Here is a 22,784-nt window from a genome sequence, read left to right as displayed (position 1 = left end):
TTCAGGTCAGTACTACTGACAACTCCATTATCTCAAGAGTCAAGGGGGTTAATAGTAAGAACAGTCTAATCCATCCAGTAATCTAAAATATATCACCGGTTCCAGACTGTAGCTAGTATCTGCTGCTATGGATATTATTTCTGCATGACCCTGTTGTAATTAATCTCATTTATCCTATTTCTTGCTTGAGCCCCTGAAAGCTATCTCTTGGTTACTCTTCTGTCCTGGTCTCCTACCTACTGTCTGTCCTCTGCACTTACGATAACAGCCCCAAAGGTTCACGTGTTGAGGGTTTGTTCCCTAGCCTGTGGCCCTATAGGGAATTTATGGGACTTATAAGAGGTGGGGCTGGAAATCGGCATGAGGGGACATCTCTGGGATGGGGGAGGTTCCCAGGAGTCGATGGGATGAGCTTAGCGGAGACTCCTAGCAACAGGAGATATGGAGCCTGAAGTTGCCACCTCCTGTAGCCAGGTGGAGGGAGAGGGACACCAACACACCCATAAAACCCAAAATTTTTCCTGCCCACACGAAGTGTAGGGATAAAGATGGAGCCAAGATTTTTTTATTAATTTATTCGTATTACATCTCGATTGTTAGCCCTTCCCCTGTTTCCTCCCATTCTTTCCTCCCTCCCACTTCTCCCCTTCTCCCCTCCCCTATGTCTGTGACTGAGGGAGACCTCCTCCCCCTATATATGCTCTTAGAATATCGAATCTCTTCTTGGTAACTTGCTATCCTTCCTCTGAGTGCCGCCAGGCCTCCCCATCCAGGGGACGTGGTCAGAAAAGGGGCACCAGAGTTCGTGTGAGAGTCAGATCTCACTCTCCACTCAACGGTGGAGAATATCATGATTGTCGGCTAGGTCTTGGTAGGGATTCGAAGTTTACTGCCTATATTCTCCTTGGCTGGTGCCTTAGTTTGAGGAGGACCCCAGGACCCAGATCTGCCTGTCATAAAGTTCTTCTTGTAGGTTTCCAGGACCCTGTGGATTCTACTATTTCCCCATTCTTCCATGCTACTCTCGCCTAAAGTCTCAATAGGATGTCCTCTCCTCTGACCCACTTTCTTGGTAAGTAAAGTTTTTCATGGTACATATCCCTTGGACTAGTGTTTTGATATAAGTGAGTGTATACCGTTTGTCTCTTTTTGCTTCTGGGTAAACTCACTCATTATGATAATTTCTAGATCAATCCATTTGTCCACAAATTTTGGGAATTCCTTGTTTTTAATAGCTGAGTAGTATTCCATAGTGTAAATGTACCACAGTTTCTTAGTCCATTCTTCTACTGAGGGACACTTAGGCTGTTTCCATGTTCTGGCTATTATGTATAGAGCAGCTATGAACATGGTTGAGCATATGTCCCTGTTGTGTGGTAGGGCATTTTCTGGGTATATTCCAAGGAGTGGGATAGCTGGGTCTTGAGGAAGCCCTATTCCCATTTTTCTGAGAAAGCGCCAGATAGCTTTCCAAAGTGGTTGTACTAGTTTGCATGATGAAGCCAAGATTAAGGCAATGACTAGCCAATGGCTCGCCCAACTTGAGACCCATCCCATAAGAGAGAGCCACCCCTGACGCTATTAGTGGTACTCTGCAATGCTTGCAGACAAGAGTCTAGCATAACTGTCCTCTGAGAGGCTCCACCCAGCAGCTGATGGAGACAGATGCACAGGCCCACACCCAAACAATAGGCCATGCTCAGGGAGTCTTATGGAAGAGTGGGAGGAAGGATTGTAGGAGCCGGATGGGTCAAGGACACCACAAGAAGACCTACAGAGTCAATTAACCAGGGCCCATGGGGGCTCACAGAGACTGAACCACCAACCAAAGAGCATGCATGGGCTGAATCTAGGCCCCCTACACATATGTAGCACATGAGCAGCTTGGTCACCATGTTGGTCTCCTAACAATTGGAGTAGGGGCTGTCTCCAACTCTGTTGCCTGCCTTTGGATCCTTTCCCCCTAGCTGGGATGCTTTGTCTGGCCTCAGTGGGAAAGGATGTGCTCAGTCCTGATTTAAGTGCCAGGGTCGGCTGGTACCCATGGCGGGGAGGTGGGAGCTCCCCTTCTCTGAAGAGAAGGGGAAGGGGAAATGGGGGAAAAGGTGGAAGGGGAAATGAGAGGATGTAAGTGTGGGTTTGGGAGGAGAAGAGGGAGGTGGCTGTGGTTGGGCTGTAAAGTGATTAAATAAATTAATGAAAAAAGAAGTGGGCCCTAGTGCAAAAAAAAAAAAAAAAATTAGGTTGTTTGGGAGTATGCCCTTCATTGGGAGGTTGGCACACACAGGAGGAGCAGACAGTATGAACACAGAGCCTGACGTAGCTGGAAGAGACAGTGAGTGAGTTCCCCACTGGAGCATCCAGTGGGAGCAGAGCACTCCCAACTCCTTGGTTTTATCTCAACAAAATTTACTTTGGCTTCTGGACTCTAGAGCTGTGCAGCCTAGGCAGAGTTGTGTGGCGTGCTCTCCACAGAACATGCTGCACACACTTCGCAGGTGTGCTGTGTGTTATTGTTGCTTTCTCCGCTCCCTCTGGACATCCCACATAGGGTCTAATATTTAGCAGTTGCTAAGTAGATCCCAAATAGACATGTGACTGAATGAGTAACACCTGACGCCAGCTCCCGTGAGCTGGCTCTCTCCCGCACCTTCTCTCAGATCACTTCCGTTTCACGTCCTTTCCCTCCACATCGTGTGTTTTCCTCAAGCTGTGTCTACATGTGGTTTGAAGCTGGGCAGTGGTTTTATTTTTCCCTTCAACATCTTTTCTTGGTTCTACAAGCTTCCTTTTTATTTCTTTTCTTGTTATCTCCCCCTTTAAACTCGTATCTTTAAGTGAACCCATATTCTTAATTCGTTGAGCCTGCAAGGCAGGGGTTTTTTGTTTGTTTGTTTTAGTTTGAAATTCCTCAAACTATGAAACAGTAAAAAGAAATAATGCGATAAATACCACATGTCCCTCACCTAGAAATTCCTTCATTGTTAACTACGTGAAATGTCTAACTGATTTCTCTGTGTGCATAAATACAGAAAACAGTTCAAAACTCGGTGGCACACAGAATCTTCCCCCTCCTAACTGCTCACAGGTGTATAGCTGTGTCTTTAAGAATCTGGATGGTCTGTGATCCCTTCTAGCTATTTTGTAGCTAGGCTGGGTGCCTACCTATCTACGGGCCTTGTATGTTATCCCTGCAGTGTGATTCCTTGACCTAAATCACACAATGTGGCCTATCACAGCAAAAGTACGTCACATGTCCAGGTCAGGCATATTTTACTGCTTAGAATGGGAGACAGCATTATTACAATCAGGAGTTGACTATAACTCTTAACTGTGTTCAAAATCGCTCTGGATCTGTGGTCCTTTTCAGTCACACACTAGCTCCATATTGGTCTGATTCTGAGTATGTTTTGAAGATGGAGCCAAGAATATGGCTGAGTTCAAAGTCAGGGCTGGGACCGTTTTTACTAACTCTATACATTCCTATGTTATCGCATTCCGTCTCCATCTGGACAGACTGGCCCACTTAGTGATTACAGGTAACACCAGAATTCAGGTCACTGTGAAATATTTAAAAAAAACATTCTGGCACCGGAAAAAAAAAAAAAAAGTAGGCTATAGGATTGTTATTTCAAATAAAGTTAAGACACAGTAATGTTTATCAGTGCTGATATTTTGAATTTCATTCTTAATGAATTGTTTGCTATATCTGCCACCGTCTATTTGCCAAGACATCCTGGAAATGGCAGAAATAAAGCCAAAATGGTGACAACACAGCACCATTAAAAGTCAGGGCTTCCTGTGTTTCTGGCCCATGCTTATAACTCCATTACTAAGACATGAGTTCACCTTTTCCCCTAAGACTGTTTTTGTTTTATTTCATTTTTCTCTGAACTAAAGAAGCAAAATGTCTGCTAATATAAAAGAAAATATGAAGCGTTGACTTCAGCAGCCAAAAGGTTACCTGTGGTAGTCCTAGAAAGGAGGCTCACGGACCTAACCTGGCTTCCTTTGCATAAATCACTCAACTGTGCTGCATCTCTGGTCTCTTTACAAGTAGTTTCTGTAAGCCAGCAAGGACAAAGCAGACTGGGAGAGAATGGGTGGGCGCCTCGGCCTCCACTAGTTCTAAATACGAGGAAACCAGTGAAGTACCAAATAAGGAAGGATCTTTAAATCTTTAATCTAATTGAATGAAAATTTTATCAGGGCCTATTCACAAAAAAAAAAAAAATGCAATTTCCCATTGGAGCTGAGGATTTCATAGTCATTAACTCACATTTATCAGAATTAATCTAGTCAGAATTAAACAGTATTTGCACATGGTTATTACAAGCGAGTTTCTGCATGACCTTGAAGGTCACTAAAACAGGTCCTTTTTGAATCATTGAAATTTGAATCCTTTCTCCCCCCCAAAACTAAACATGAGTGTTGGTCAGCTTTTTAACTCTAACCAAATCCCCAAGGTAATTAACTTATAAAAGAGAAAGTTTATTCTTGCTCATGGTCTTAGAAGATCCAGTCTGGGTTGGGCCATGATGGCGGCACCCATCCACACCTTCTCCAACATGGTGAGCTGAAGCTGTGAGGCAAAATCAGCCCTTCCCCCCTTATGTTGCTCCTGCCAGGTGTTCTGTCACAGTGGTGGGGAGGGTAATTAATATTTGCTACTGCTGTTCTCAGGTGTGTATGAAATGAATTTAATTGGGATGCAATAAATTTAAGTTAGAGAAAAGTCTTGGGAAAATAGTAACATAAACTTATGTTTAGTGTTATCAGAAAGCTGCTTCTGATACTTACCTTTACCGATACATTTCCTGTTCTTTCAGTATAGTAAGATATTGAAAGCCAGCAACTAGGCTTTTATTGCACACTTATGGACTCTCTTAATCGTTAAAAATCTGAGTTCTGGAACAAACTTTTGCCTTCATGCAAACTGGGCATTTCATATACATATCCTTTGAGACCCTTCTATGGGTAAACTAGAAGACCGAGTTGAGGAAATTACCCAGAATTCAGTGCAAAGCGGTAAACAGTTGGAAAATAGAGTGATGGAGTGAAAAGAGCAGATGAACAACAGTCGAAGGAAGAGTTAGTGATGACCTAACAAATCCTTACATCAAGGCAGCATAAAGAAAATCATATATGGAAAGTTGTGGTAAAAGTGAAACTAATAACAGAAGACATCTCAGCATCTCAATAAAAATGACATCTCAGAATGTTTAATGAAATAATTGTCAACCTACGCATCTAAACATTAAATATATTTGCACAATTATAGAGAAATAAATTTTTTTAATTTTATTTTAAAAACTACTGGTACTTTCTCCAAAAAGGACACAAGAGTTTCAACACAGATTGGAGAACATACCATCCAAAAAGTGGAGACAATCCATATGTTTACCAGCTAATGGATGGATAAATAAAACATAGTGTATCTGTACACTGAACTATCACAAAGCCTTAAAAAGAAATGATTCATGTTAAATGCTGGTACGCACTGTAACTTAATAAACTTTGAAATCATTATACTAAATGAAGAACGCAAGCATAAAAGGCTGTATAATTTATGTATCCATCTGTGTAAGGTTTTTTGTTTTTGTTTTTCTTAGAACAAGTAAATTGAGACAGACATAGAAAGTAGATTGGTTGCCAGGAACTTGAAGGAGGGAGGAACACCTGAGGTGAGATCATAGGGACGTCTGCTCAACTGAGAACCACTGAAAGGTATGCTTTCAAAACTGGCCATTATGCAACGTGAGTTCTATCTCAAATCTACTTTTTTTTTTTTTTTTCAGTTTTTTCAAGACGGGGTTTCTCTGTGTAGTCCTGGCTGTCCTGGAGTCACTTTGTAGACCAGGCTGGCCTTGAACTCACAGAGAAGTGGGAAGCATGGATGGATAAGTGCTAAGTGAAATTAACAATGACTAGAAACGCTCAATCGCAGCTACTGAGAATGAGGAATGGCACAACCGTTCCCAAAACAGTGAGGCAGCTTCTTAAAAACCAAATACATTCTTACCATGTGTCTGGCATCACATTCTTTGGCATCTACTCAAAGGAGCTGAAAACATATCCACACAAAAACCTGTGTGATGACATTTATAGCAGCTTTTGTTCATAGCTGCCTAAAACGTAACCAACAAAGACTCCCTTTAGTAAGTGAATAGCTAAATAAACTGTGGTGCATTCAAACAATGCATTCAGTACTGTAAAATATGACCTAAGATAGCACTGCAGGACGTGGAAGCCAACATGGGAAGGGATCCACTATGTGTCTCCATATCCATGACACTCAGGGAAGTGGAAGCGAGACAATAAAGGGTTTGAAGTGTTTCAAGGGTTGGATCGGATTGGAATGAGCAAGCACAGATCAAAGGTAATTTGTTTGGGGGTTTTGTTTCTTTTTTTTTACATTCACAAAACCTTTATTGGGGTTATACTGATGGCTGTCTACTTTATTTTTAATTCCTGTTGATCTCTTAATGCGCTTAATGTGTCAATTAAATTTTATTATAAATGTGTTTGCATAAGAACAGTAAGTCTTTTGAATGAATAGTTTCTGTATTCACAGAACCAGTTAACCATGAGTCAAAAATATTTTGTAAAATCCAAATCTGTACTAAATACATATAGATTTTTTTCTTTATCAGTCCCTAAATGATACTGTAGAACAGGTAGGTGTGTAGCATTTTCATTGTATTAGATATTGTGTTAATTTTTCCTGGGAAGATGTGAACAAATATCCATTCTCCCTGATAGGCACTACAGCAGAAAAAAGTAACAACTCCACCAAAGTTCATTTTGGTTAACCAGTGTGCAGGCGAACTTTTGGGGGCTGCTTGATTGGGTTCTTATATCTACCACCCTCCCAACCCTTACTCCACCCTAATCCCTTCCCCAGCACTAGGAAGGAGAGAAAGGTTAGAGGAAAGGGGGGTGTAGACCTCTTTAGACTACTTCCTGCTGATTAGAAGCATTGGGCTCCTAGGAGCAAGTCCGGTCTTTAGCGTCAGAATATCCAGCAATCAGCAGCAAACACAGCAACAGGAACCACCAGCAGCAGGGGTAGCCACAGCTGCCACAAGCACTTACATTTATACCCTCTCCAGAGTCTCCAGAGTTAAACTATCTGCAGCTGGCAAAATCACACCCCTCCTAAAACATGAGGCAATCATAGTCAATGTCTGTGGACAGTCTAAAGCAGCCCCATATCCCCACACCTTGGATTAAACAAAAACAATTCATATAACATAACTGGGTTTTTTAAGAAACAAAAATTCTCACTACACCAGGGGCTTATGGGCTTTCCTACAGGGACATGGATAAAAGGTTACTTACAGACTATGAGGGATCCAAAAAGAGCCACATCAGTGCAAAGTCCCACCATAGGAGATGTCCCCATGAAAGTTGAGACACGGAATCCTCTCAATTAAACTTTTGCTTCTTATATACTCTAGCATTTATCTCTCAGCGTGGGGCAGACAGGCAGAGTGGAGTGATGGCAGTGGTGAGGGTCTCGCAACACTAGGGAGTGTCGATTTCACTACTACTAGCCTATCAGAGCTAGCTGTCAACTGTTGGTCTGCTTATTGCATTGTCTTGACTACTGAGTCAAAGTAATCTCTGCTCTAAGATAGCTGTGGGATTATTATAGTATCCTGAAGGGAAGAGCCATACCAGAACAACATTGTAAGTAAACTAGGTGTTGCTTAAAGTTAACAGGAGGATGTATGTATTATACTCAAACACTATAGTTAAGATACCCGAGCAGCGCCTTTGGCACCCACAGAGGCCTTGGAACTAGTTGCCCCCAGATATGGAATTAGTTACTTTTCTTGACACTGTGACAAAATCCCTTCCATGTTTCATAAAAGAGAAGGTTTATTTTGGCTAATTCGTCAGAGGATATAGTCCATCTTCATGGGGCTGCACTGCAGCGAGGTCAGCTGGCGGTCTATTTTGGCAGGAGGATACTTGCTCATATCTCAGCAGATCAAGAAGTAGAGAAAAGAGAATGCCACAGTCAGTTGACTTTCTCCTTTTTTCCTTTTTATTCAATTCAGGTACCATCCCATGGGTACCTGGGATGGGACCACCCTATGGTAGTTTGAATGGAAATGTCTCTCATAGGCCCAGAGGGAGTGGCATTGCTGAAGGTGTGCCCTTGTTGGAGGAAGTGTGTCATAGGGGATTGGTTTTGAGGTTTCAGAAGCTCAAGCCAGGCCCAGTGGCCCACTGCCTCTTCTGCTGCCTGCTAATCCAGATGCAGACCTTTCTGCTTCTTCTCCAGCACCATGTCTGCTTGTACACTGCCGTGCTTTCTGCCATGATGATAATGGACTAAACCTCTGACCAGTAAGCTAGCTCCGATTAAATGGTTTCCTTTGTAAGAGTAGCAGTGATCATGATGCCTCTTCAAGCAATAAATCCCTAACTAAAACACACCCATGTTCAACACAGATCTTTCCCCCAGTAAATCCTTACAGACACACTCAGATGTATGCCCCAACCAATGCCCTAGGTCATCTGTCTCTGTCTCTGCCTCTGCCTCTGTCTCTGTCTCTGTCTCTCTCTCTCTGTCTCTCTCTCTCTCTCTCTGTCTCTTTCTCTTTCTCTGCCTTCCTTCCTTTCTTTCCAAATATGTATGAATGTTTTGCTTGCATATATATATATATAATATATATATATATGTCCATGCACACACATATGTACTGATGCCCACAGAGGCCCTCTTGGATCCTCTGTAAGTGGAGTTACAGGTAGCTGTGAGCTGCCCTGTTGGTGCTGGGAATCAAACCCAGATCCTCTGGGAGAGCAGCAATTGCTTTTAACCCCTGAGCCATCTTTCCAATCAAAATTTACCATCACAAATCCATCCCTTGCCAACTTAACAGCAAGCACAGCATTTTAAAACACAGCACTCTGCGTCTAGTGTCTAGAGTGTCATGTGTATGCCATAATACCAAGAGCATTTAACTCATCTCTCAGAGTCTCCCAAGTCTTAACAGTTGTAACGTCATTCAGAAGTTCAAATTTACCTACCCAGATCTAGCCAATGGTCGGAACATTCTCCACAGTTGAGTGGAGGGTGGGATATGACTTTCTCACATACTCTGGTGCCTCACATTTGACCATGTCCCCTGGAGGGGGAGACCTGGTGGCACTCAGAGGAAGGACAGCAGGTTACCAAGAAGAGACTTGATACCCTATGAGCATATACAGGGGGAGGAAATCCCCCTCAGGAACAGTCATAGGGGAGGTGAATAAGGGGAAAATGGGAGGGAGGGAAGAATGGGAGGATACAAGGGATGGGATAACCATTGAGATGTAACAAGAATAAATTAATAAAAAAAATTTTTTTTTAAAGTTCAAATTTAAGGTCTACTCTGAGACTCAAGGTGATCGGTGAGCCCTTGCAAATGAAGATGCAGATTGCATACTCCAGATGTACAGTAGTGCTGAGTAAACATCTCCATCCCAAGATAGAAGAATGGAGCATAGGAAGGACAGGAGGGACCAAAGCAAGCAGAGGGAGATTCTAGGTTAGTGAGACTACCTAGTAGATTCTATAATGGTGGACATGTGTTGTCATATAAAGTGGTGTGGTTGTTGGCTCTGAAAGGAGCTGAGACATAATTGTTGTTAGGAGGAAGTGTCTAGACTACGATCAGGCCCTGAAGCAGCATAAAACTATGAAAGGGAACAGAATAATATATCAGAAGCAGCATAATGAGCCTTAAAGGGGAGAGGCTCCCCTAAAACACATGAAGAGGGGCTTCCTTATGAGAATAGATTAAAATAAGAATGACATCATCATGGCAGGATGATGGGTGAGGGAGACAGAGAAAAGAGCCATTTGGGAGAGGTTGGACTCGTGTAGATTGTAGAGGGAGCTGGCCGGATGTTTTATATCGTGCAGTCATGTTTGGAATAGCCTATCTGACAAGGATGGAGGAGCTGGATACTGGTTAAAGCCATAAATTATGAGCACAAAATTCACAACACAGAACAGCTTCTTCATGTCTCAGGGAAAGAGTTATAGGGTGGTGGCCTAATTTTATCAGGCTGTAGTATCTGGCCTCTCAGAGCAATTAAAAAAAAAAAAAAAGTACCATGGTCGAGCACACTATACATTTGTTGAAATCCATGGAAGGTTAGTTAGCAACAACAAAAAAGAGAGTTAGCCTTCACATAAACTATGAATGCAGATAATAATGATATGTTAATATAGATTTGTGACATGTAACAAATGTATCGTTTGGGTTTATAGAGGACATTGGTGATGAGAGAAAATATACGTTACTTGAGCAGGGGCACGTAGGAGATCTTGGTGGTTTCTGCTCAATTTTCTTTGTGAACCTAAAACTTCTAAAAATAGATTTTATTTAAAATGTAATCACAATGACTAACTGAACGATTTACCAGCTAACATCCTATCATAGTAGCCAGCAACATCTAAGGTAGCAGAACACAGATTACAGTTAAAATAAGTGAAAGCTACAGAGGATGAGTGTATTGATGAGGTGTAGACTGTGTGTCAAGACCACATGATGACTTTGTGGAGATGCAGATTACTCAGACATTGCCACTCTGGAAAGCAGTCTGGCAGCTTCTGGCCAAGCTAAAAATGGACTTCGCACAACCCAGCAATTACATTTTTGGGCATTTATCCCAGAGAAATTAAGACTTATTTTCATGAAGAATTTATACATGAACATTCATAGAAGCTTTATTTATAACAGCTCTAAACTGGAAACTATACAAATGTCATTCAACAAGTGAGTGGTGAAACAAACTGTGAGGTTCACATAGCACTGCTCAACAATTCCAAGTGAACTATTGATATGATGTCCTTGGGCAAAAGTTGACATTGTATTCAATGAACAAGAGCCAATTTCAAACATATATGCACGTCATGGTTCCAGTTGCACAACATTTGTGCAATAACATTAACATGGAGAAGCCTTTGTGATTGCTGTGGGTGAGGCTCAGGCAGGAGAAAAGTTGTATCTCTGTAAAGGATAACAGAAGGGGTCTGACAGTGTTGGAACTAATGAATATTTCATTGTGATGGCTACAGAACACACAAGTAAGTGCATACATAACTGAATAAAAGCCAATTTGTTGATATTGGATACTTTTTCTAGTTGTGTAGGATGCTACCAAATGGACGCATTGGTCTTACCTGTTGAATTCTTTGCATCCTACTATAGGAATCTACAGTTATTTCAAGATGTATTTTTAATTAATTCTAATTGCTGAAGAGGTAGAAATAAGATGGGATGTAATTTTAGTGAGTAGACTGTTTGCCTGGCATGCATGAAGCCTTGAGTTCAGTCCTGGGCACTGCATAACTGGATGTGGTGGGCACTGCTGTTCTTCCAGTGAGGTAAAGGGGGAAGAATGAGAATGTCACAGTCATTATCAGCTACAACAGTGACTTCAGGGCCAGCCTGTACTGCATTGTCAGCTGCAGCAGTGACTTCAAGGCCAGCCTGCACTACATCATCAGCCACAACAGTGACTTTAAGGCCAGCCTGCACTGCATGAGGCCTTGACTCAAAAAGGAAAGTGGACAGTAGAATTAGGAAGGTTCTAATCAGAAGAGAAATAGAAAAAGAACAAAGCCTCATCCTATATATAATTTTGGTTACATCAAAGGAATAAATTCAAGAGATCTATTAAGTAACACATGACTATTGCTACTTATAGAGTGTGTTATTGAAAAATAGTAAAAGAATAGATGTAGACCTTCCTCACCACCAAGATGTGTGTATGTTTCATGTGTTAATTAACTAGATTTGGTAATTTTACAGTTTGTATACGTACTTCACACAACAGACACAAAGAATCCTGTCAGGTTACAATCTTAGAGTGACACAGGAGAGGGAGGTAACAGTGGACATGGCATATCAAAAGCAAGTAGCTGCAATCTACTAATATCGGAGAAAATAGACTCTAAGGAAAAGAGTTAATTTATAATGATAAAAAGAACAACTAAGTGGGAAAATAAAACAATCCTGAGCTGTACTTAACGATAAAGCAAAACTCAGTAGATTGGAAAGGAAAGACAAGATAAATCCCCTAGCAAATGATAGTAAGAGCTGGAGCACAGATGAGTGGAAGTAGATAAGTAATACACACACTATCGAGTCTCATACAGCAGATGCCAGTCCCAGTACAGCACATTTCCTGATCACAACTCTGTAAATCAGAAAGCAGTGACCATACAATAAGCAACACCCCAGTCAGTTAAAATTTTTAAACACATTTTCTTAAAATATAAGGCTCAGCATCATAGAGAACTCTTAAAAATTATAATAAGGATGCTGAGGTGAAGCACTCCACACTGAGGGCTTCTGGAGGTGGGGGTGAGGGTAAGGATGAGGAAGAACTCTGTTTTCTTTAAGGGTCTGGCCATGGGGAACTTGAACATGCTCCAGTGAGTATATGAGCAACACACATTGGACTTGGTTTTTAGGTTTGATTTTTCTTCTTCTTTGGGGCGTGTGGGGGAGGGGGTCACAAGAGTTGGGAGTAGAACTGGGAAGACTGGAAAGTGAGTGTGATCTGGGTTCATGATGTGTAATTCCAAAATAATCAATAAAAATACTATGTAAAAAAATTTTTAAAGAATTAGTCTACTATAAATGATCCTGATATAATAAAAAATCATATTTTATAGAGATATTAGTATATTAATTTTTAATCAATATTTTGTGCTTTACTAAAGAATTAAAGAATAAATTTTCTTGAAAAAATATATATGGCTCAGGATAAACCTCATATCAGAAAAATTAGAATGGAATTATGCTAATGGAGAAAACTATGTAGAAAGCTAAAAATAGGAAGGAATTTGTAGCTATGGCTGTATGGTTTATTAGATTCGAAGGAAGAGGAAAGACTAGCAAAAATCCAAAGGAAGATGGAAAAGGTAAAAACTGAATAAACAAATAAAACTTAAGTCTAGAAATGAGAGAAATACATTAATTTCATCTTCAGAAAGACTGTCTTCAGGTCAAGCCAAGTGACTCAGTGGATAAGAGTGTCTGCTGAGCCTGGCCCTGAGTGCAGTCCCTTCATCCCACACGGTAGAAGAGAACCAACCCCACAGTTGTTTTCTGGCCTCTACATGTATGTCGACTCATATGCAAGTACACACAGTAGTACATAAGTGCATAAAAATAAATTTTTAAAATTTTAATAAAAGTCTTCAATGTCTTGGAAGGAGAAAAGATAGAAACATCTGTAACATTTTATTTCCTTGGGCAAAAATATGCGATTTATACACATAAATTATATCAGAAATATAACACTATATTTATTGAAATACAATTTGCGTACCATATAATTTAGTCATATAAAATGAATAATCCATTGACTTGTAGCATATTTGCCAACCTATAGAAGCATCAGAAAACATGATAAAGAACCCTACCGTGCTGCCAGCCCTGAGCTTCCTCACTCCCCTCCTTAAGCCAACCACTGCTATCTAAGAGAAGTTGTATCACGTCTGGCCTTTCACCTGGATTCTTCTGCCCTACATCCAGCGTGTTTTCAGCAGAGTCGTTTTATGCCTGTGTAGCCACTCATTGTATGATCACAGCACATTTTGTTCATTCGCTTATCAGTAAGCAAAATGTGGGTCATTTCCATTTCTGACTATTATCAAAAGTGCTGCAGTGGACATTTCTACAAGTTTTTGAGTATTCATATTTCTGTTTCTCTTACTGTAACAAATGGAAATTCCATGTTTTTAAAAAGTTGTCAAAGTGTGCTCCAAAGCAATTGTTTCATTTTGCCTTCCTCCGAGTGGTATGTGGGGGTCTCCTTTATCTCATCCTTGCTAACATTTGCTGTTGTCTCATTTTTCCTTGTAGCCATCTTAGTTGGTGTGCAGTGGTATAGCACTGTGGTTTTGATTTGTAGACTTCTTTGGAAAACCTGCTCCCAGCTTGTTCATTTATTGTCTTATTGTTGAATTGATGGAGTTTTTAGTGCAGTTGCCTAGATACCCAGCCCAACTCAGATAAGAACTTATAAATATTTCCTCTTATTCTGTTGTTTGCCTCTTCAATCTGTTGATAAGAGTCTTCTGAGGTACTGAAGGTTGTAATCTGGAGGCTGGGGCATATAGCTCTGTAGAAGTGTTTGCCTAGCAGATGAGAGAAAACAAGGCTGGTCACCAGCACCACAAAAACAAAGCAAAGACAGACAGACAGGCAGGCAGGCAGAAAGGAAGGAAGGCAGACAGAAATTAGGTTTCTATCTTGATGAAGTCCAACCTGTGTGTTTTGTATTCTATTGTAGGATATTTTAGTGTCACATCCAAAAAACCCTTGCCAAATCTGGCCATTGATTTTAAAACAGCCAGCTTGATGTCTTTTGAGTGGTTCATGAAATGATTTAAAGGATTTTGGAGTCAGCCATTTCTCTTCAGCAATTTACTTTTATAGCTATGAAGGATTTTCATAATTATACATTCATTTCCAACTTTCTTTTGGTTCTTTGTTTTCCTAATTATTGCCAAATGCATTAGATTGTAAGTAAAAAGCATGGAACTAGTACATTGTACTGTGATATAAGCATTCCCCATGAGCAATAGTGAGAAAAGTTATTGCCAAGTGCCTTTATTAGAAACAAAATCTTAACTGATTAAAGGCCACATTGTACCAACTGTAAAATGAGTCTTTGACTTTCCTGATTCATTTTTTAAATACAGAATTTTTACTTCAGCCTGGATAATAGAGCTCTAAAACTTCAAAGACACTTTGCATCTAAAAAGGAGGTCTTGTGGTTGTGATGTTCACTTGAAATCCAAGTAAGCTCTTTGGAATTTAAAGCTGGCTGGAAGTTGCATTCTGTGGAATAAGGAGAGAAGCTCCCTGCACCATGGCTAGTTTCTACTTATAGATGTAATGCATTTGTGCCTAGATGAGAGTATCAAATACATCTGTGTGTATGTGTGAGTGTGCGTGAAGTATATGCATGTTTACATGTCCCTGTGCAAGTACAGATGCATATGGGTGCATGTGCACGTGGAGGCCAGAGGTTGACCTTAGCTGTCTTCCCTAATGTGTGTGTGTGTGTGTGTGTTTGTGTGTGTGTGTGTGTGTGTGTGTGAGAGAGAGAGAGAGAGAGAGAGAGAGAGAGAGAGAGAGACAGACAGACAGACAGACAGACACACAGACACACAGAGAGACAAAGACAGAAACACAGAGGGAGAGACAGAGAGGGGGAGAGACAGAGACAAAGACAGAGACACAGACAGAGAGACAGAGAGAGACAGGAGAACGAGAGAACGAGAACAAATTTTGGGAGTTTCTTTTTCTTGCCTTCTCCCGTAATCAAGCAGAGACTCTTCTTGTGGTTGCAGCTTAGACAAGCTGCCCCACAAGATTTCAGTCAGTTCTCCTGCCTCCACTTCCCACCGCAGGGTAGGAATGAGTGCTGGGATTACAGATACAAACCCCTGCATTTGGTTTTTTATCTAGTTCTGGAAATTGAAGTCAGGCCATCAGGTGTGGATAGTTAGCACCTATATCCAGTGACCATATCCCTGACCCTACACCTTCCCTGCTTGTTTGTTTGTTTGAGAGAAGGTTTCCCCCTGAGCCTGGGCTGTACCTCACTTGTGTAGGCTGGCTGGCCAGCAAGTTCCAGGACCACTTATCTCTGCCACCATGCGAGGGTTCCAGGCACACACTATCCCATGTGAAGGTTCCGGGCACACGACCCTAGCTTTTCCATGGGCGCTGAGGTCAGAACTCAAGTCCTCAGCCTTGCACAGTAGTCGCTCTAGCTGTGGAGCCATCTCAACAGTCCACAGATAAATCTTTTATAGTTATCAAATAAGTCATAATTTACTTGTGATAAATATTTGAACAATATGAAGAACTTCTTTTTAACTGTTATGGTTCTTATTTAAACTGTTAATATACTTTTCATGTATTTACCAATCCTCAATTTTGAGGGGTAGATTATTTAGAATACTCAGACATAGAACTTGGTTCTCCCATCTCAGAGAATTTGCCTTCTCTTGTAGAGCCTCATGGCACACAAGACGATGTTAAAAAGAAGTGAGCATTTACCAGGAAGGGTCTAAGTTAAGGTTGTGTGAACTACCTAGACCTTGGCAGGCCAGGAGGGTAAAACCTAAGTGGAGAGGGCTGATGGGAACACCGCCACCTAGGTGAGTCCTGTGTCATGAGCACACGGTCCACCCACCTAAGAGTGGGGTGTGCCGGTTACCAGAAGCAGAGCTTTGTGCTGACGCAGCTGACTGGCGCAGGTGGGGGCAGGTGTGGAAGCGGGCTGAGGGGGCATTGGTGATGAGGTCAACTGCAGAGAAACACGGTAGACGGTAGGCAGAGAAGTGGTGGCAAATGCAGTGTGTCTAGTGGGACACATTAGAGGTTAAGGGTTTCTGAAAACATCTCCTGTCCTTTTTACTGAGGCCAGGAAAGTAGGATAACTTGTCAAGATCTCCAAATTGGAAAACAACAAGCCTGTGCCTCAGATTTCATTTTACTTCAAGTCCTGTAATTTGTTCATGCCACATTCTTCTGAGTATACTAAGGAAAGAAAATGAATAGAGCGATAAGTCAAAAACCACCTGCATGGAAAACCCAGAGCCTCGTGGCTGTTTGCTTTAGAGGCTGGGGCAGGCAAATGCCCAGAAAAATCTAATAAAGGACTGAGTTACTTCCTCTCTAAGACAGGATCTCCCTATGTAGCCCAGGCTGGCCTCAAAGCCCTCACTATGTAACCCAGGCTTACCTCAAGGCCCTTGAGCCTACTCCTACCTCTGCCTCCTCCATGCTCAGATTACAGGTATGAACCACCACAGCTGGCTATGACCTAATTACTGTTTTTAATTTTATTCATTATTTGTGTGTGTGTGCATGTATGTGTGTGTGTAGTATATGTGTGTATACACATGTGCATACATGTAGACATATGTGCATGGGCAGCGTGTATGTGGAGGTCAGAGGACAGCTTTCTGGAGCTGGGTCTCTCTTTTTGCTGTGGCATCCCTGAATCCAATCCAGAGTGTTGGAATGTGCAGCACTCACTCTTAGCCACTGACCATCTCACTGGCCCCGCCGCAGTTATTTCTAAATGCCAGTATTCTCACTTCAACCAAGTATTACTCCCAGGGCAGGCGTGGCAGTGTATGTGAAGCAAAGTCAATAAACACATAAGCGTCGCTCACCCCTACACCACCCCACCTGCTGCCAAGTGTCTTGCGAGTACTAATGCCATTTAAAGAAAACATTTTCTCTTACAGATTCACCTTTTTGGAGCTTTGCTGGCTATTTTAGGAAACCTGGTTATCAGCATTTCCCTAAATATCCAGGTAAGAAAAATTCTACTTTTCTGAGTATAGTTAGGTCTGAGAATACTGTACACCTGTCATAGGCTAGGGTACTTTTCCTCCTAAAGCCCTTTCACCCATTAAAAAAAGAAGAAGAAATAGTATTAAAAACAACCCTGCATTTTGTGACCTGACAGTAGACTGGAGGTACTGAAGAATGTAGAATCTACAGTAGGAACTTCAACTGAAACATGAATTATAAACCTGGAAGAACTGCTGGTGCTAAACTAAAAACTGAATGAAATATGAATTTTAAAACAAACCATAAACTCAATCTAAATTTTAAATCATTTAATAAGCCAGTTTGAAACAGAATCGAGCCAACATAGTCCCCAAAGCTACTGAATTAAAATAGGCCTGAATATCAAAGCATCTCCTTGAATATTTGTTGTACTATATATTGAAAATATTTTCAAAAAAAGAAAATATTTTCTTCTACTCTGCTCTATTTTAATTTTGTCCATACTTCATACAAATTTTAATACACTAAAACTTTGGCCCATGCACTTTGTGCCACACTTAGAAAGGTGTTCCTGTTACAGTTTTGTTGTTGCTGCTGCTGTTTCCTGTTCTGGGGATTAAAAGGAGGACCCAGTGCACACTGGGTAAGTGCTCTACCACTCAGCTACATCTCCAGCCATGAGACTTCAAGTTTTTTAATGTTCCATGTTCTCTTTTAGACCTCTAATTATTTTTTTAAGATAATATGAACCAGTCCACTAGTCTAATAAGGAAACAAGCTCAGTTATAAAATCTAGGGGATGTATGTACTTTTTGCTTTGTTTTGCAGTGCTGGGGATGGAGCCCAGGGCCATGAGCAGGTTCATGAAGTGCTCGCCCACTGAGCTACACCCCTAGCACTTTGGACTTATATTTCAAATACAAAGAAATGTTCAAAACCAGATATGAAGGAGTCTGCCACAATTCCTGGCAACTTGCATCTGCCCTGCTGTGCTAATTGTGGTAAATACTTCAACCCATGCATTTGAATCCCTGCTAAAAGCACTCTCTCTGACACTTCACTGCCTTTATTTTGTTAATGTTTCTGTTGGGATCTGGGCCTATTTTAAATTGTGGAAGAGCCGTTTGGTACAGTGCTCTAAAAGTGCCTTGCCTCCATGGATACGTACTGTCAGATAGTAATGATGACATGTATTTTACAGAGTTGTTGTAAGGGAAAAAGGCAGTGTTTTTATGGAAAAGACCCTCCAGACTATAAAATGCTATAGAAATATGAATAGTTTCTCCTATTAATATACTTAGGACAAACAGAAAGCCATATTAGTCCGCAAATAAAGCAGGTGGGGCGTGGTGGTGCACACCTTTAATCCCAGCACTTAGGAGGCAGAGGCAGAGGGGTCTCTGAAAATTTGAGGCCAGCCTGGTCTACATAATGTGTGCCAGGCAACCAGGGCTACATGGTGAGAATCTACCTCAAAAATAAAATAAAATTTGACAGCAAGCTTTAACTGGATGGAAATATTTTCTAATTATATTCTGATTTGCTTCCAGAAATATTCTCATCTTCATTTGGCCCAGAAAGAGCACCCGAAGCCATACTTTAAGAGCGCGCTTTGGTGGAGTGGAGTCCTGCTGATGGCCATTGGAGAGACAGGCAATTTCGCAGCCTATGGAGTCGCCCCCATCACTCTGATCGCACCATTGGGATGTATGTCAGTTACAGGTGGGCCATTTACCCCTATTTTGGCAAATATAGTGTTCATAAATTAGAATAATAGATTTTAAAATGTAACACAGAAATGTTTTTCTGAGCATGTTAACATAGATTCTAGTCAGTTCTAGTCTCTGTTGTGCCCTGCCACAGCACCACGCTAACCACATGCAAACATGTATTCTATAGCTGTTCCATTTACACTTAAAGGCTATGTTCTCAACATTTGAGTCTTAATAAGTTAAATATTTTCACTTTAAATATTACACTGTGTTTTGATCACTAATGGATTATTTTAAAACGTTCATAGTGCAAATTATATTTTGTTTCTATATTACACTAACCATACATGTAGTTGGATCACTGCTGTCTGATCTTGAAGCCATAGTTTAGTCTTTCTTTGACATTAAAAATTAAGTATAAATTATTTAGCATCACCATGAGAATGTGCAGTTTTGTAGTAATGTCACAATTATCCACGTTCAAAATTCATATCACGAAGTACATTTAGAAATGAGTAAAGTGAGGTTTTTTTTTTTTTTTAAAGAAAAAAATCACTGCTAGCAAGGAGGATAATCTGTAAGCCCTGTTAAAAAGTAATAAACACCATTTAAGGTTTATTCTTTATCTGCTGCTATGGCAACAGCATATTTCTAAATCCTCTGGATTTAGAATCTTCATTGAAATAGAAGCAACTTGGTAGTCACTGTGAGTGACTAGATGGAACATGTCGTGTCTTGACACAGCCCACGTGCCGTGTTCCTCCAAAACAGGATGTGGCACTCTCAGGAAAATGTGGCCTAAGCTGAAGTAACACACAGACAGACAGGATTCTGTTTTATTTTGGAAGTCCCTCCTTTTTATAACTTCTCAATTTTTTAAAGGTTATATTATAATAAATATATAGTAAATAAATAAAATATAGTACAGTAAGGTTGCATTATAGTACATATATAAAATATAGTATAGTAAGGTTATATTATAGTAAGTAAAATATAGTATAGTAAAGTTATATTGTGGTGAATATATAGAAATAAAGAACACTATTTTACTTTCTAGACACTATTGACTCCCATATTGAGGCCTAGCAAGATGGTTCTGTGGGTAAATGTGCATGCCTGCCTCTCAGCCTGAGAACCTGAGTTTGGATGCCCAGCACACATTAAAAGCAAGGCAGAGTAGCACCTGCCTGTAGCGCAACACAGGTGGAACAGGAACAGTGGTCCCAAGGACTCACTTTCTGGCCAGCTGGAATCATGAGCACCAGGGCCAGTGAGGGACTAGGTCTCAGGCAGCAATAGAGAAAGACACCTGCATTGTCCTCAGGCCTCTACACACACACACCGGGTACAGCAGCCACACACATGTGTACACACAGGCACACACCACACACACATACACATATAAGAAATCCCATATTCTGATACTGCCTAGAAGGCAAGTTATACAATCACTTACCATTTTAACATCCCAACAACATATGCCTTCTATTTTATTGAGTATCAGGCATCCATAGATATTCCAACTTTTTTCTTCTCAATATCTGAGAAATAGCAGGTAGGAGTTCTTATTGGATTGTTAGCATGAGGTGTAGGCCTTTCAGGTTTTCTGAAGGGCAGCACTTCTCTGGTTGTGCGTCTCATCACCTTCACTCTTGTTTCTTTGTTTTCTGCTCTTTTTCCGTGAGATGTCTGAGGAACGAGTATGTGGGCAGCACTAGCGGATACCCAGAGGAAGGCTAGGCACACCACATTGTATGACTCTGTTTTCCTCATGTGCTCCTGGCTCCTGCAGAATTCTTGTAGTAGGGGTGGATAAGATGAGAATTCCTGGGTTGCCAGAGTGGGTAGTGATATACTTCAAAGACAGTGAAGGAAGCTGTAAATCTGCTCATGCCATTATGCTTGCTCAAAGCTCTCATTAATAACTAGGAACTTGATCTGGACAGTGATGGCACACACCTTTTCTTTTTTTCAGGATGGTTTTATACTTTTTTTTCAACATTCATTTTTTTAATTAATTTATTCATATTACATCTCGATTGTTAGCCCTTCCCCTGTTTCCTCCCATTCCTCCCCTTCTCCCCTCCCCTATGTCTGTGATTGAGGGAGACCTCCTCCCCCTATATATGCTCTTAGAATAATGATGGCACACACCTTTAATCCCAGCACTCGGGAGGCAGAGGTAGCCAGATCTCTCTGAGTTTGAGGCTAGCCTGGTCTACAGAGTGAGTTCCAGGACAGCCAGAGCTATACAAAGAAACCCTGTCTGGGAAAAAAAAAAAAAATAAAGCAAAACAAAGAAAAGCTAGGAACTTAACTTTCTACCTGGCCACTTCATGTCTCCCCTTCCCAGGGCCCTCACTCTCCCGTGCTCCCTCTGCCTGGTTGGCTGAGCTCAGCGTAATGTTGCAGGCCACTGCTCTTTGTCTCTATGTTTCTAATGGAGAACATTTTTAGCTAACTCCTTTCTGACCATTTAAAATTATCCAAAGAAGTGAGTTTACACCCTCAGATACAAATCATTTCTTCCTCTACAACCTTTACACACAGCAACATATGCTGATAGCACTGTTCCACAGCTCTCAGAGCTGCAGGGCAAGTGTGTGGATGGTGGGGCTGCCGGGCAATCAAGATTTCCCCTGAACAACAGCCCATGATGCAGAGACTTCAGGTGCGGGAGAGGAACAGTTCTCAAAACAAACGGCTGTGTCTGCAGATAGGAAGACAATTCGGGACTTTTCTCGTCTGAAGTTCCTCACCTTTTCTCTGTGGGAACTTTAAGAAAGGAATGAAACTTCCCTTTCAATTTGGAAAAAGATGGCATATGCTAGAACTTTGCATGGATGTTACATACTTTATTATTTTTCTTCTGTCTTTTACTTTTACATTTGTGTGTATCTTGTGATATATGTATTTGTGTGGTGTGTGTGTTTGTGTGGTGTGTATGTGTGTGCATGTATATGTATCTGTGCATGTGTGCATGCATGTGTGTGTGTGTGTGTGTGTGTCAGCATGGTGGTGCATTTATAATCCCGTCCCTAGAAGGAAAGAACTGACTCCCGCAAGCTGTCCTCTGACTGCCATACATATGCAAATAAATAAATGTAATAGAAAGTCTTAGAAAGAGTTTCACAATCACACAGGTATATGAAATTTGAGAGACAGAAAGTTCCATGGGGCATAAGTGATTGTGTATCTTCAAAGGAAGATCAGCCATCAAGCCTCCAAAACCCAGGAGCCACAGGAGCCATAGGGGCCTCGGGCACCTTTATGAGAAACACCTAAAAAAAAGCAATAGTTTCTACAGGAAATCCTTTAGGTGATGCTCACAAAGACCCCAAGACTCAGCCTAAATAACCCTCTATGCTAAGCAGTAGATTTAGCAGTGGGGAAGAACTGTGTGCCCAGGCCTTTGCCACTTTCATTCTCCATAGACAACTTGGTTCCTAAGGCTTATTCTGACTAAAATGCTAGCTGTGCTGCAGTGTAATTAATTCTAGACATCTGTTTGTTTTGGTGTCTGCCATGGGCTTCTAATTTCATCAGAGGCTGGACTGGCTAGTGCTCCAGTAAACCAGCCAGTAGGGCAGTCATGAGCACAGCTCTGGGACACACTGCCAGCTTGGATCTCTCTCTTGCCCTTGGCTAGTCTGTAGCCTCATGCATGTAATTTAAACCATTTTTATGCCTCAGATCAGGAATCTGTAAAATGGCAGTAAAATTAGTTGCT

At 41.2% G+C, this 22,784-nt stretch overlaps 1 protein-coding gene across 2 annotated transcripts in view; it reads left to right on the top strand.

Moving 5' to 3' along the window:
* Nipal2 (NIPA like domain containing 2) overlaps positions 1–22,784 on the top strand; it is a 95,518-nt gene that overhangs the window by 12,165 nt on the left and 60,569 nt on the right. For both annotated transcript variants that reach the window (XM_051159466.1, XM_051159465.1), the window contains exons 2-3: positions 17,294–17,362; positions 18,893–19,064. In XM_051159466.1, coding sequence (XP_051015423.1) covers positions 17,294–17,362; positions 18,893–19,064 — 241 coding nt within the window. The remainder of the gene's footprint in view (positions 1–17,293; positions 17,363–18,892; positions 19,065–22,784) is intronic.

Source organism: Acomys russatus, chromosome 17, assembly GCF_903995435.1.
Source record: "Acomys russatus chromosome 17, mAcoRus1.1, whole genome shotgun sequence".
NCBI lineage: Eukaryota > Metazoa > Chordata > Mammalia > Rodentia > Muridae > Acomys > Acomys russatus.
The sequence above is the reverse complement of the archived record's forward strand: the minus strand, read 5'-3'. Positions and strand labels throughout refer to the sequence as shown.